General features: G+C 53.0%; 1 protein-coding gene across 1 annotated transcript in view; it reads right to left on the reverse strand.

Annotated features, from left to right (window-relative positions):
• Positions 1–770: 770 nt before the first annotated feature.
• FRMPD3 (FERM and PDZ domain containing 3) overlaps positions 771–12,807 on the reverse strand; it is a 29,244-nt gene continuing 17,207 nt past the window's right edge. Inside the window, 4 exon segments of the mRNA XM_068412016.1 lie at positions 771–2,090; positions 2,092–3,635; positions 4,443–5,264; positions 10,092–10,236. Coding sequence (XP_068268117.1) covers positions 771–2,090; positions 2,092–3,635; positions 4,443–5,264; positions 10,092–10,236 — 3,831 coding nt within the window.

Here is a 12,807-nt window from a genome sequence, read left to right on the forward strand (position 1 = left end):
AATTATCTGCTCCATAACCTTCCCCGGCACCAAGGTCAGACTGACAGGCCTGTAGTTCCCTGGATCCTCCCTACTCACACGCATTAAGCCCTTGCCTTTTCCACAGGCAGTACCTGTGCTCAGGATTAGGGTGCCTAAGCTGTGAGAGTAGAGCCTGCTAGGGTGACCTAGCTCTGCCCCAGGATTATAGCATCCTGCCCATGCTAGGAGTAGTTCCCAAGCCCTAGCATAGCAGCAGGGACTTGCACCCCAGAGATCCCTTCTGCTAATTACATGTCATTTGTGGGCTAGGAAGACCCTAGAGGCAGAAGAGCTGTTTACGTGGCAAGACACTGGTTTGGCTCCAAACTGCCCAAGTGAAGCCAGGAGATCTGAACTCAGTTTCTGCTAACTCACTGGCCCACCACAAACTGTGACAAAGGTCTTTGCACAAGTGAGGCCCAGAACAACATGAAACCAAACTAGTGTGGAGATGAGGTGACTGTGCCCCCCAAGTACCATCACCAACAAGCCAGCATGGGAAAGCAAGCAGAGTAGCTGCTTGAGACCCCTGATGAGCTGGTTGCACAGCTTGCAACAGGGCATGAATTCACCCTTCAAAACCACCACCAACACAACCATCCATTCTGCAAAGATAAAAGAGCATCTTGGCTACCGCAAACCCCAGTAGATATGGGCCTGTAGACACGCATCCTCACCAGACCTATGTGATTTGAGAACCACTAGCACATGGCCCGGCACACACTGGCTTGTTGGTTTTTGTAGCTGGCTTACTTATTGATCAATGTCTTTAGGGAGCGTGTGAGCGTGCTCATGACAGTGGCAACCGTGGCTGACTGGCGGGCAAGCTCCTCCACCGTCTGCTGGTGGCTCAACGTTCTGGCCGTGGACTCCTCTGCAGCCTTCAGGAGGAAGGTGTAGTTTCTCACCACTTCCTCCACCTTCGTCAGCAGCTCTTGGCGCTGGGACTCCGAGCGCACGATGTACACCAGCCTCACAAATGTCTCAATGAGGCTGCTTAGCACCTGGAAGCTGCTTGTGATGGCAGAGAGCATGTGGGTAGGACTCTTGTCAACGGCTGCCACGCGTCGGCAGGATGCCCGAAACTCCTTGAACTTCAGGGCGAGCTCTTGCTTGTACTCAGCCAGCTGGGAGATGTAGGGTTTGCAGTCCCGGACTTCAGGGCTCACCACACACTGCCTCAGGATAGTCAGGAGCTCATTGGTGTCCAGCTGCACTTGCAAAAACCCATTGGGAAAGCTGTAGGCATGGCCTCGAAGGGTGTTGATCTTTGCCAGGCTCCCCTCAAAACTGGAGGTCCTTAAATCTATTTCCTGGGTCTGACTGTCATTGGGACTGCGGCAGGCTGTTGCATCTAGGACCTGAAGAGTCCTGCTCATGACTGGGACCATCTGATTGTCCAGCTTCATTCCCGGGAGTATCTGCATGGGGATGGAATAGGACAGCTCATCCTTCTCGCTCCCGTCATCTGCAACATCGCATTTCCTGTAGTAGAAGCAGTACCGGATGGAGCAGCACTTCTCATCCTCCATGTCTTCATCCTGCAGCTCAGCATGACTTGGATACATCTCTTCCTGGACAGAGAACACTGCTGAACCCTTCTGGTTCTTTTTCTCCGGTGCTATCTGGACATAGGAGGGGTCAGCCACTCCAGAAACTTCCTGGATTTTGCTCTTCAGAACAGGACAAAGGATGCTGGGCTCAGGCTCTTTCTGGAGGCCTTTCTGCTTGGTTATATAGATGTTCTGGTAGATGTCAGAGGACAGGGATGTCCTATCAGTCTTATCTATTTCACTGACACTGTAGCGACGCAAGAGCTTCCTGTAGTGTGGAGCACCCATGCACTCCCCCCGGGAAGCACACGTTGTCAAACAGGACACGCTGTTCTCTGGATCTGACCTGTAGTCTCTGGACTCTAAACTTGTGGATCGTATCCGCTTGCCTTTGGAAGGGCTGCTCACACTTGTCAGCCTAATGGCTTCTGCCTGCTTCTGGTCATCGATAACTTTATCCCTCCCTTGCCTCTCCAGTTCTGGCATCACCAGCTGGTTAGGGGGTGGCCTCACCCCCCCTGCAAATCCGCTTGCAGTCGCAGCTGCGCCTTTGCTCCCTGGACATCCCTGGGACTTTTTGCACAGGACTGCTCCTTAGCTGGCAGCTGCAGCGCCCAGGGGCAGGAGGGTGCAGATACTCTTGTGGTGGGAGGTCACCTTTGCTCTTTGGCTTGAGCAGCTCTTCAAGGAATTCCAGCTCATACTGCTTCACCTTCTGCAGTTGGGCCTGCCGCTCATCTGTCTCCTTCTTCAGGCGGGTCGGAAATGTTGCAGAGAACAGGTTCCTCAACCTGAAGGGACCTTTTGGAGCTTTGGGTTTAGCTGGGACATCAGCAGCCTGTTGGGTCACCTCCAGCACTTTTTCTACTTTTTTGGAAGGCACAGTGCTGATCTGCAGGCTCTCAGATCTGGGCACCAGCTGGATTGGCCCTTTGGGTTCCTCACTGGTGCTCCTGAAAGTGCTACCAGGTGACGGAGAGTGCAGATTGCTACTCTCAGCTTTTAAGCTTTTGGCTGAGCTTTCCTGTTGCGTTTTCTGTCCTTGGTTTGAAGGAGCAGTGTGTTTCTGAAAGACGAGGCTTGTGGCTTCCCCACCCGCTTTCTGACCTGACTCTCCGCTTGTGGCTTTTCCTGGAGCATCTCTACTCACTTTTTGCTGGTAGCTTTTAGAGGCAAAAGTCTTACCGGGCATCATTTCCTCACCTGCTGAGGCGAGGTGGAAAGCTTCAGCCTTACTGCCATGAGCTTCTTTAGGACTTGGAGAAACTTCACAGTGCTGCTGTGGGGAGAGTTGCTGCTGCTGCTGACAGTTGCATAATGTCTCTGCAGTTTGTGGACCTCCTTTAAGTTTCAAAGGCTTGCTGCTGGCTGATGCACAGCTGTTGGTACCGTTCATGTTCTTGTCTTCTTTTGAGGCTGTTACCACTTGGGGAGCCGAGCCTTTTGCACTTGCCACTTGCTGCAGAGCAGCTGAAATGATGGCTGGAGTTATACCACTTTTTTGATCCAGGAGGAGCTTGGAGCTTGGCTGGACCTCTTTGGGCATCTTCTCTTGTAGATCCTGTGCCTGCTCCCTGCTCGGGGCTGCTGTGGCATGCAGAGATACCTCAAAGGCAGCTTTTGTGTGGCCTGCAGCTTTGCATTCAGAGCCTGCCGCCGGAGCCCCCCTGTTCTGTTCATTAAGCTGGGGGGTCAGCACCGGCTGGACAGCCAAGGTGTAGCTCCGCTCAGCACACGGCTGCTCCTGTTTGCTCTTGCAATTGGTAAGGTTGGGGCTTTGGTGAGAGAAAGCTGGCTTCAATGAAGGGCTTGGCTCCTGGCGGCTGAGGGGGTAGGGTGAGGTGAGAACAGCCTGGGCAGCACAGCTCTGGATTCGGAAAGGCAAGTCCTTTCTGGCCAGGAGGTTTTCTTTGTTGATGTGTTGAGCAAGGAAGTAGGCTGCATTCTGATGCTGCTTCATAGCAGAGACCATCTCCGAGACATCAGTTAGCTCTGAAGAGTTGGTTTCATGGCCAGAATCCAAGGATGACTCAGGAGTGATGGCAGCCAGGACAATAAGACCTGAGGAGGGACACAAAGAAAACCCCACGACAACACTCACACCACACTGCTACACGGAGGAGAGTGGAGCAGGAGGGTCCCAGGAATGCAGGACACAGCGTCCCATCGGAGAAATTTTAGTGACTTCCCACAACTAAGAGTTAATGCTTTTAAGAGAGATCACTTGTCAGCACTGAGCTGGCTTGCCAGCTCAGTTCATCAAGAGCTCTTGGCCCAGGCAAGGGTTCTGGGAAGCTTTCCAGTGTTAGCGATAGCAGAGCTACAGGGACTTGTATGGAGCAAGAAGGAAAATCGGGCAACAGCTACTCTGCCATAGTGAGTAGGGCAACCAAGGCAGGGAGAGGGACAAAGGACTGTGCTGCCAGCAGGCTGGTCCCAGAGACACTCATCTGACAGCAGGTTTGCCCTCCGAAGGGCTGACACACTGCAAAACCTGGGTGGGAACCTGTGAAGACCGAGGGCTGAAGGTACCAGCTGAGTGGGGTCACAGCAGGGAGGAACTCATGCTCACAGTACTGGTTTGTTAGTGCCTCACCCCAGCATCATGGCACGTGGACCATGGCAGATACAGGATAACCAAGAGATTCCTTCAGCCACTGTCAGGGAGAGGAGTCCCACCTCAGCTTCTTAGAAATCTTCTAGGCAGCAGCTTGGCTGTTCCTGCTAGAGCCTGTTGCCACAACTTAGTTTTTACTAGAAGCTGCTTCCACAATCACACATAGGATGGGAGAAGGAGACTAAAGGGAAGGATGTACCATAGGGAAGGAAGGCTATAGGGAAAAAAGAAAGTCACAGCCACTGAAATACCTGCTGTCTGCTGTGGTGGGGGATGTGGACAATCCTCTGAAGCAGCCAGGGCTTCCAGCGCCTGCAGGGTGGACACCAGGGCATCGTCCAGCTCTTGGGCATGGTCTCGGACTGTCCGTGGTTGCACGTTGTCTATCAGCGTGACAGGGATCTCATCGTAGAGGATGCCACAGAGGTGCCGTCCGTGCTCCTGGCTCTGGGCAGCTGCCCGGCGCTTGGGGTCATCCTCGTCCGAGCTGTTGTCTCGGAAGCCAGGAGGGGGGGCGGTGATGGCAGGGAGCAGGGACGTCGTCTCGTCTTCTTCTTCATCGCTCCCGGGAGGGGGAAGCGACATCAAGTCCACCATGTTGTCCCGGGTGCTGCCAGGCTTGCCCCCCTTGCATGAGGCCAGCCGGCTCTTGATCTTGGCTCGGCAGGACTCGCAGTAGAAGTGCGAGGCGTCGCTCCGCAGGTGGGTGTCTATGGTGTGTGCCCTGGCCCTGCGTGCGTGCCTGTCTTGGTCAAGGCCATCCGGGTCATACTTATTAGCTGCCCCGTTGTAGTCTTGGCCAGAGCTTTTGGAAGTGGGGTCAGATTTGGTCCTGGGACGAGTTTCCTCAAAAAAAATCAGGTTTTCATTGATATCCGTCCTGCTCTCTCTTTCCTTCCTCTGCTCTCGCATGTGCAGGTAGCAAAAGCTGATGAGCTCCGAGTCCAAAGCCCTGGTGGCTGGAGCCTCGGCTGCTCCGGCGCTGGTGGCAGAGCCACCCACCAACCCGCTCTCTTTCTTTCCCGTGTGCCCCGCTGCAGCAGGCCGGTGGAGGTTGTGTGCGTTGATGTAATCTAAACCAAAAGCACAAGAGGCACATTAGCAGCAGCACCCAGGAGAAGGGAAAACACCATGGGGAAGCTCCTGCTTACCCTGGAGAAGTATTCGTGTGCTCTCTGTCCTCCAGCCCTTGGTGTGCCAGGCTGCAGTGGGATACGCGTGTTCCCTGCGGCACAGCCAGGCCACCTCGCTGGTCTTTTGGAAAACCATCTTCTGCAACCCACTGGGCCTATCTGCCAGTAATGAGTGCAGGAAGAAATGTCCTGCACATGCAGATCATAGAATCATAGAATAGTTTGGGTTGGAAGGCACCTTTAAAGGTCATTTAGTCCAACCCCCCTGCAATAAGCAGAGACATATTCATCTAGATCAGGTTGCTCTGAGCCCTGTCCAACCTTACCTTGAATGTTTCCAGGGATGGGGCATCTACCACCTCTCTGGGCAACCTGTGCCAGTGTTTCACCACCCTCATCGTAAAAAATTTCTTCCTTATATCTAGTCTGCATCTACCCTCTTCTAGTTTAAAATCACCACCCCTTGTCCTATCGCTACAAGCCCTATTAAAAAGTCTGTCCCCATCTTTCTTATAACCCCCTTTAAGCTCTTGTGCTCTATGGAAAGCGTCCTTAAAGATCTGCCAGCTCTGTTCTGCTCCCTTGTCCCTGAGGGCAGTTTCCCAGGGGATCCTGTTGAGTAATTCCTCGAACAGATCATGGGCTGGAAGGGATTTCGGGTGATTAGCTTGTCTGTACCCCACCTCTGAGGCAGGAAAACTAAAGCAACCTTCATAAACACACGTGTGATGGAGGGGAGCACGTTCCCATGGGTGGCTTTGTATGCACCACGCTTGCCTTGGCCTCCCCACCTGAGTGCATGGGTCTCTCTAGAGGAAAGGGTTAAGCCCTGAGGGATACCACATGTGTTGGCACCAAGAGCAGAAAGGGACTGCTGACACTGAAGACAAGGGACCTTCTGGCTCTGAGACATCAACCTCTCTCTGCAATAAGGAGAGAAGGGAAGACCTGGCGGAGGCAGAAGGGAGAGGGACGTACGGAGATTTACATGGTGCATGTGGAAGATGGTCAGCTCAAAAAAAGCCTGCGTGGTATCGAAGAAGCTGCCATGCCTTTTTTTCTTAAATCAGTGAAGTCTGGATTCCCATTAACAAAGAGCTGCTGAAAGTGTTTTAGTGAGGCCCTTAAGTGTGGCTGGGGTATAGGGATGATGGAGGCCAGAAGAGCCTAGAGGGAGGCTGGACAGGATTTAGAAGCAGTTGAGCTCCAGCCAGCAAAAGCCCTGTGACACACTGATGGAGCAGGCCACCTCCTCGTGTGGTTTGCTCCATTGTCTCCAAAATGATTACGTGCTATAGAGTTTAATCATGTAAATTTTATAAAGTTAAATATTATGACATTTATGATAATAAAGTATTGACCCTAAAGCTATTTTTCTGCAAGGAATCAGATCAATGACACCACGGACCAGCAGTACAACCGATCAGTGCCCTTTTACAACCAACCTTTAGAGATCAGAAATATTGTCCTGTTCCTCCCTCTCCATCTCCCCACCTGTCTCTTTTCTAGACAAACCACAGCAAATTCCTTTAACCTTTCTGACAGGCCTGTTTCCTAAATGTCTCAGCTTTCTTTCAACTCCATCCACATCAGCTACCTGGGACGCTGTCTTGTTTCTGTGCTGCGTGACAGCAGCAGGGAGAGGAAGAAAGATCCCAGTAGCTTGCTGGGAGGCAGAGCTGGGCAGAACCAGAGGAGCGGTGGCCAGCACAGCGGGCACTGAGACACGGGGATGCGGGTGCCGCATCACCAAGCCACCAACCATGGTCAGAGGGCACCAGGAGCTGCCTGGCTGCACGCACGAGCAAGGACCTTTGGCCTCAGTCTGCCAGTTCACGCATTATACAGCAAGAAGGAACTGTTGTCACCGTTTTTCCATAACGCTGACCAGTGGTCCAGCCCTCAGGAGGGGCATCTGTCTGCGTTACAGGCTGAACTGTGCAGCTGTGCTGAGAACGGCTGCCAGGGGGATGCAGGCTCTGTCTTACCAAGTATAAATTAAATCAAATCAATCCTAATTAAATTCATTAGCTCAACAAATTGGACAATTTGTCTCCCCAAACACACGTTTGTATTATACTGTTCATCACCTGCAATGCTAAAATCCCAATCAAAACAATCTCTCTCTCGTTTATGGACATACTGGCACTCAGAAATGGCAGCTGTGTGAGTGAGCACAAACCTGCCGCAGCTGGGCCTGTGCATTCAGCACGGGGCTGCGGTGGGTGGCACGGACCAAAGCAGAGGCTTTCCCAAAGCCAGACACCTCTGCTGGGTCACGCTGGCAGCCTGCCCGCTTGGACAGCCTCGCTGGCTGCCCACGCCAAGGCTGGGCCTGTTGCTGAATGGGGCCAAAACCCTAAAATCCATAATCCAGCTGCTGGATGCTCTGGGGGAGAAGGTCATGACGAAGAGCTGAGAGGGCAACCAAGGGCATGGAGCTGCTTGGCTGACAATAGTTGCTGGTGGGAGCGGGGAGAAGAAGGGGCAGGGAGGTGACTTGTGTGCACAGCTCCAGCACGGTGGAGGGCAAGGATCTGGCATACGGCTCCGCAGGGAAGTGTGGAGAGATGGATCTAACTGACAGCATCCAGACAGAGCGTGCACTTCTCAAAACGTCTGCGGTTCAGCAGGAGGTTTTAATGGGCCTCAGGGAAGATGGATGTGCTCCTCTTCTAGGCAAAAAGCATGGGCCAGGGCTTGATTTTACATTTAAGATTCTGGCACAGCCTGCCTGCAGCCTGGAAAGTCAAAGCCTGGGCTAACTTGATTCATCCCAGTGGGGCTTTCTCATCGTTCCTGCAGAGATGTGCTAATGATTAGCAGTCCCTGCTCCCCGTGATCTTCCTAGCTCCTGACAGCTCAGCCTGCAGCCGCAGCGAGACCAGAACTGTGAGCAGACTTTGTTTTCTCAATACACACTAAATTCACTCCTTCTGAAGGATGCCTGAGCAGCTGGGCCGAGTGTACTGGGTCTGCAGGGAAACTGTTCCACTCCACTGGTCAGAGAGGTTTTCATTGCACCCCTGAGGATAGACCAAGCCATCCAGAGAGGGGCTAGCTCTTTGGTGTGACGACCATGGATCCATTGCTGTCCTACCCACACCGTGACTTCCTCTCACACTCACCCCATCGCCCTGCAGAGTAACACTGGTTTCTTGAGACTGTCAAGAAAAGGGCAAGATCTACTATCCCTTTTAGCATAAGTTTGGACCATGCTCACGAAGCAAAATCTCCCCAAAGAAAAATCCTGGCTATTATCACTGTGGCTAGAGTGTGGAAAAGCACCTCTCACACATGCTGAGTAACCAGTAACCGTGGGCGCCACCAGCCTCCTTCCGAGCCCTTGGGGATGTTCTGGGATGCTCTCCACTTCCTACCACATTCCTTTGACTCCCCACAGCCATGTGCCTCATGTCCCTGTAGCCCATCTCAGGGTGACATGACCCAGGGAAGGACAACTCTGATGACAGCCAGTTAAGCTGGAAACACCCTCCACTCATAGCAAAATGTGACTGTGTTTCTGTAGGGCACCCAGAGCAGAGAGCACGGTGACAGCTGTCAATAAGAGGCGCAAGTGAAGAAATGAAAGGAAACCATGCATGCATACTTACACCACCATCACCTGCCAGGTCTTTCCCTGGATTCACTGAGGTTGCCACAGATGCTTTCCTGATGTCTCTTGTGAGTGTGTCCTCCCACATGTGCTAAGTCCATGTCCAGGTGTCTTCCTCAGACCTCAGAGACACCGAGTCCTTTCCCAAGGACCCTGCTAGCTCTCAGCACTCCTCCCACCTCCCCAACTAGTCTCATCTTGAGGAGGCAGTTTTGACACTCTGACATCTAAACTGAAGGCTTGTCACAGCTCTCTGGAGCTGCAATGTCACTTGGGAGGTCTGGGGGCAACCTTCCAGAGTCAGCTGGGTTGGTATTTTGCCCATCTCCAGCCACTGATCCTGTATTTTATATTTCCCTATATAAAACATATTCGATGTGAACACCTGCATGGAACAACGGCATGTAGCTCTTGGTTGGCTCTTGTTTGAAATCACTCTTGAGAATCATCTATCATTTTGAGGGTGATTCACACCTGCAATCCATCCTCAAGGAACAGAGCATCGGTGCCTGGTGGGACAGAGCCTGTCTTCAGCTGTTCTGGTCTCCTGCTGTGCCCAGATCAGCCCTCTGCTCTCTGCATCAGGCTGGGCACCTGAAAACCTGGGGCACCAAAGTTTCCTTCCTGATTTAGGAAATCAGCAGAGCAGCCGTGCTTGCAGAGCTGCCCGTGCAGCCCAGACCCCCACTGATGAAGGCAGCAGTGGCTGAAGGCAGCAGGAGCGCAGTCCCTGGCTGAGCGCGCACACTCACGGTCTCCGGAGCCGGGATGCTGGCCAAGGAGCGTGTGCTGCATCCCTGCGGCAACGCACAGGCTGTTCTGTGAGGACCCAGCGTTCAGCTGGCAGCATTACAGGTCTGTTCAAACGGCACCTCCTGGATCTGCTCTAGGAGCTGCCAGAACAGCACTTGCAGTGAGTGTTTAGGGCCCGAGCTGACACCACAAGTCAGAGCTTAGCCAAAATGAGGACTTGTCTCCCTGCTCCTTGTTTTCTGGTTAGAAGGGGGTCTGCTGGTTCTGCGGGGGGAATGGGAGCTGAGGGGAGATGCCAGAGAAACCCTTCTCCTTTCTAATGCAGCAGAGCCCTGCGCGGAGGGAGGAGGGGGAGGCTGGGGAAGGGGCTCGCACAGAAAGCAGAGGCTGAAACATACCTGCCTTGATAATCTGAGGCGGGGGCGGCTGGCTGGGGGCCCTGGAGAAGATCATCTTCTTGGAGTCCACCAGGAGACGGCAGTAGCCTGCGATCAGGCAGGCAAAGTTGGTGGCTTCAGGCCACTCCATCAGGAACACCAGCGGCTGGAAGGCAAGAGAGGCAAAGCACGTGAGGGCCACGCAGCTCGGCTGACGTGGGACCAGTGCTCCAAAGGGGTTGTGCTGGGGCCCTGCACTGGTGTAACTGGTGAGCTGTCTGGCACTTCTAGCACACGCACAGGAAAGAACAGCCAGGTGCACGTCCTTGCTCCAGATCACCCAACAAATCGCTGTGCACAAGAAAGCACCTTGCTGCAGCTGTAATTACCAAATCACAGAATGTTTGGGGTTGGAAGGGACCTCTGGAGATCATCTAGTCCCACCCCCTGCCAAAGCAGGTTCCCCTAGAGCATGTTGCACAGGGTGAAGTCCAGGTGGGTTTTGAATATCTCCAGAGAAGGAGACTCCACACCCTCCCTGGGCAGCCTGTTCCAGTGCTCTGTCACCCTCAAAGTAAAGTTTTTCCTCATATTCAGATAGAACTTCCCATGTTTCAGTTTGTGCCCATTGCCCCTTGTCCTGTTGCTGGGCACCACTGGGAAGAGTCTGAGAATTCCCACTTGCTGACTCCCCTACAGGTGGTGAAAGAGGTGGAGCTCTGCAGGGCACAGGCTGTGCATGGCAGGGTCCCCATGCAACTGGTTCCTGATCATTTGTCTGCACGTCAATGCTCTAAACCTACCTGCAAGCACCAGTTTAACCATCAGGCTCTGGGGAGCTCAGAGAGTTTGTGGGTTCTCCAGCTGCCAGAACCCCTGTTTCATTGCAGGCACCACACCACCCTCCCATAAATTAAGACATCTGCTTCCAGCGAGATGCAGAAGGGGCAAAACAGGCTCCCCCAGCCACCACTCTGAGCCTGTGGATCTTATTTAAACCTAACCCTTCGGAAAATTAAATGTGTGCTTAGGAGCAGATGGTGCCTTCTTGTTTAGGCGAGCATTTATTCGCACGCTAAAAAAGGTCTTTGCTTTAAAGAGAAGAAAAAATCAGACGCGGTCTGTGTGTCATGTATAACCTCGCTGCACAATCTAGTGGCAGACACCGCGGCTCCCCGACTCCTGGCTTGTCTCAAGGAGAAGGTTAGCTAACCCAGGGAAGCTGTTGGGGTGGGATCCACTCTTACCCACCTGCTGAGGTCCCATGCACTGCTGGGACCCTGCTGGGCAGACCAGCCTGTGCCAGCACAGCTCGGTCAAGCAGTCCACGCTCGGTCTGAGCCCCCAGCACCGCCCAAGGTGGACCCGTGAGATGATAGAAAAAAAATGTACGGTGCCATCAATAAAGTTATTGTATGGCAGCTCTAACCCTCATCTATCCCTTGCACAAAGCACCCCTATCTAAAGGAGCTTTGTACCCAGGTACAGGCTTATCTGAGGCAACTGGGGGATGTTTAGCTACTGCTGTTTCTTGGGCTGCCCATCCAGCCATGCTCCGTCTCTCACACACTGACAGCCCTCCAGGACTCAGAAGAGCTCGTTTACCACATCCAGGGCAAACCAAGCCCGTTTTATAAACCACTTAAGCCTACACAGTGTGAAAAGCGTTAAAGTTATTTTGGTTTTCTTGTTTTATAACACAGGAGGTTCCTGGTGCCCACTGGCCAGTTCTGTGGTTGTGCAAGTGCAAGCTCAACACTTGCTTTTTAAAGCCACCAAGCCAACTCAGGCAAAGGAAGACCCGGCCTTACAGCACATCACGCCCCGGATCATACAATGCAATAAACCCGGGCGTGAAGCCACCAGCCCTGGGCAGAGTCAGGTGTGATCCCCAAGCCACGCCAGCCCCTGGCAGGGGCTGATTCCTCCTAGGGCCAGGGTAAAGAAGTTCCCTCCTTGGCTGCTGTGCAGGAAGAGAAAGGAAAAGAAATAACCCAACGTCGAAGAGAAATAACCCGCTAAGCGAACGCGCTCTGCTGAGAGGCTCTGCCCTGCTCGCTTGACAAGGCTCTTTCTGCATCATGGAAAATAAACCTGAGATGACACAGATCAAAGGGAAAGTATCAAGAGAGAGAGAAAGGAGAGAAGAGACTCTCCACATAGCTCGAAGGAGGCAGGCATGCAGCGGTGACGAGGGGGTGACATCTCTTAGCCCAGCTCCAGTCTTGACATAAGTGATGAAAGGAAACCATGTGTTCCAGTTCTGCCATATGAAGCATCCTTAAAACAAGTGCCTTCTACACAGGGCTAAGCCTCCTTGGGTTTTTCAAGCCATCTGTTGAATAAAGAGACATTTGTGCATTCCTCCCCTCTGTTATGCAGCAGCAAGGGTTTCAGTGCTAGCAACAAGAAGGGAAGCAAACGCCAAGGGGAGGGAGGCAATGGCTGATGAGTATCCACTACTGGGAGATTAAATGAAGAGGCCAAGGCGGGCTGAGAATTCCCTTTCAAAAGGAAAACTAGGGGAGTAGTTTCCATCACATGCGAGTCACACGCCAGAGATTCACAGCTAGCTCTCAAGGACACCAAGGCTGAGTGGCACAGAGTCATGGACCTTCACTGCCTCCCTGTCAGCACTCGCCATTCAGCCCGCGGTGCAGTCCCGGTGCCCCGGCTGGGTACCAGTACCTCTGAGACCCAGCCCTATTTCCATCTTTGCTCAGATACCTCTGCTTCA

Source organism: Nyctibius grandis, chromosome 13 (genome assembly GCF_013368605.1).
Source record: "Nyctibius grandis isolate bNycGra1 chromosome 13, bNycGra1.pri, whole genome shotgun sequence".
NCBI classification, from domain to species: domain Eukaryota; kingdom Metazoa; phylum Chordata; class Aves; order Nyctibiiformes; family Nyctibiidae; genus Nyctibius; species Nyctibius grandis.